This window comes from Apis dorsata, unplaced genomic scaffold, assembly GCF_000469605.1.
Source record: "Apis dorsata unplaced genomic scaffold, Apis dorsata 1.3 scaffold_757, whole genome shotgun sequence".
NCBI classification, from domain to species: domain Eukaryota; kingdom Metazoa; phylum Arthropoda; class Insecta; order Hymenoptera; family Apidae; genus Apis; species Apis dorsata.
In genome coordinates, this window is record NW_006263910.1 from 30,579 (window position 1) to 33,218 (window position 2,640).

At 43.9% G+C, this 2,640-nt stretch overlaps 1 protein-coding gene across 8 annotated transcripts in view; it reads left to right on the forward strand.

Annotated features, from left to right (window-relative positions):
- LOC102671002 (single-minded homolog 2-like) overlaps positions 1 to 2,640 on the forward strand; it is a 35,082-nt gene that overhangs the window by 19,889 nt on the left and 12,553 nt on the right. For 3 of the 8 annotated variants that reach the window (XM_031513824.1, XM_031513826.1, XM_031513827.1), the window contains exon 3: positions 1,674 to 1,677. The exons of the other annotated variants lie outside the window; for them this stretch is intronic. In XM_031513824.1, the coding sequence (XP_031369684.1) occupies positions 1,674 to 1,677 (4 nt within the window). The remainder of the gene's footprint in view (positions 1 to 1,673; positions 1,678 to 2,640) is intronic. 8 annotated transcript variants of the gene reach the window in all.

Here is a 2,640-nt window from a genome sequence, read left to right on the forward strand (position 1 = left end):
AGGCTCGCGCGCCCTCCAAAATGCATTGAGACGGTCACGAACGGACAGGGGCCAGCCCAGTGTTTCCTGTGTACATCCCCGCGCGTATACACGAATACTCGGGCCGTATCGTTGATCGTGAATCGTTCCGTGATGGCAATTCACTAGGCTGACCTAGTATCGCGCCGCTGGATACGCTCCAGAACGAAATCGAATCGATTCGAGTGGGTTCGAGAGTACAAAGGGCGAAGGAATTCATTAATTCTGATGGTCGGCTAGGTCTGTGCTCGCATTGAGGTGTCACGATCCCGCCACGATTCCTGTTTTCTAAGAGGATCCAGTTCCTCGATATTTCTTTGGGGAAATCTTCCGATTTTCGAGATGTTCCTCCGGATACGGACTACGTTTCAGAAGATAATAGAGGTGTCACTTGGGATGAAACTCCGTTTTCCAATGGGAAATGGAAATGGAATATTGGATTCTCGAAACGTTTCATATTCCTATATGTTTTTTCCTATGCTGTGTTTTGTATTTACGTAGACGCGCGCATTCCGCATATCTCGCGTTCATCGCGCGTTTATAAAGACGAGAAACGTATGATTTTTAAATAATTTTTAAATTTTTTTATGGAAACGTTTGTAGTTCGATGGAAAAAAAAAAGAAGTGTCTCGATTTTGATAGAAGGAAGAAGAGAAGTGTTTGAGTTTTGTTTGTATAAAAACGCAGAACAGATGCACACAACGTTGCGAAACACGGAAGAGCAAACTCGCGTGTTTAATTTTATTTCTTCTGTAACAATATCATATCTGTACAATGTTACAAATTGCTTGTTACAACAAGTGCGATTGGTTCTCAATCGTCTCTTCCTCGTTACCAGATAGATAACGAGGATTCCACGAATTAGAGCAATTCGAGCGAATTTTCTAGGAATTTCATCGATGAGATTAGGACGAAGATCCGTTAATTGAATGGGATTCGAACATGGAACAATTCGAGTACGAATTGAATCTAACATCTGCTCGATTACACTACCTTCCGAGGATATCGATTATACATAATATGAAACCCATAAAATCAAGAATAAATCTATGACGACGAATTTATATTGATGACTAGGCGGATATAAAAAAAGAAAAAAAAGAAAGGATGAGAAAGAAAAAGATTCTTCTCCTAGAAAAGGACCAACAATTGAAAGTTATTCCTTTGAAATCGCAATTCGTCGAAACGACACGTTTTCAATATTTCCTTTTTCTTGACGCTTTTTCCTGATGCTGAATAATTTTGACCAAGTTAAAGCGCAACTACACTTGAGCACACAGAGAGCAAGAGATTCGACAAACGGAGCCACGTTCTCTGTTCGTCTTCCGTTATATTTCGTATCTCTAGCATCCCAGGAAAAGGCGGCAGAATGATGAGAGGAAAGAAGAAACACATGTTTCGTATTAGATCTTTTCTACCTGTCGACCTGAGCCAGGGAAGCGTATAGAAAGTGTTTAATGTAGAATACCGCGCCAAGGTGGCTAAGGTAACACCGGTAGAAGAGAAACACGTGTTCCTTAAGGCCGTGGACATTGTGCCCACGGGGATGGAGGAGTCTAGACAACAGGACAGGTTCATTCTTCCTTCCGGAACATATTGACAACACATGTTTCCTATTTCGGGATGCACTTTGCTCTCGGCAAAAAGGTGCATAGCAAGGTGGTTATACAGCCCAGTCGTAAACAGCAGGTTCTAACCTGCTGTCATTCCTTCTTCCTCTTCCCGACGTTTTTGTCCCGGAACATTTGCACACGTGACCATGCTGGCCCGCGAGAATTTCGAAATGCGACGAGATGCGTCGTAACACCGGAGGCTGCATCTTCGTCAAAGGATCTCTTATTCTTCGATCGTTCCTTTCCTTTCCATTTTTTATTTCTCTTCATCCTTCCAATATCGAAAACGCTTATATATATACGTTATACTTGAAATAGTTTAAAAAGAATTCTCGTATAAAATATCTTTTATATCTAGCGGTAAGTAAGAAGAACGCGCAAAGATCCTTTCAGCGCGATGATCCTTTATCTCCACGAAATGTCAACTGCTTATGAAAATAATCAAGAGTAGTATCCATAAATTTCGTTGCGTAATCGGAATAATCCTCCGAGCGGTTGTGAGCAAAAGATCTCGATGCTGTATCCGGAGGAGGTTCTGGGAGGTTATGGGTTTATGGTATCTCGTCGAGGCCAACAGTACGGCCACCAGCAATCGCCTTTGCTTTCAATTTTGCCACCCTTTGGTCTAGTTGTGCCCGTCGTTCCTAACCATTCTCGGTCTCCCTGTTCCTCTCTCGTTCATCCCCCAAACTCCTTTCCTTTTCTCCCCGCTCGATCCACGCTTCATCGTCCCGTTTCATCCACGTTTTCTGCCTCTCTTTCCAGTCTGGAGCAGGGAACCCAGACATGGGAGTTTTCACGTGTGCGTGTACTCTACGAGGGGGTCTTTCGACTGACCCTGCTCCAAGGGTGGAGCTTAAAATAAGGGTGGTACCTCGCGGCTTACCTACCCCATCGAGAAACAGCATTGGGGATGGGATGGAAGAGAAGGAATAGCAGTAGGTGGAGAGACACGCCGACGGAGGGAAAGAGAAAAGGATCAAACGCGCGACACGAGGTCTCCACGAGC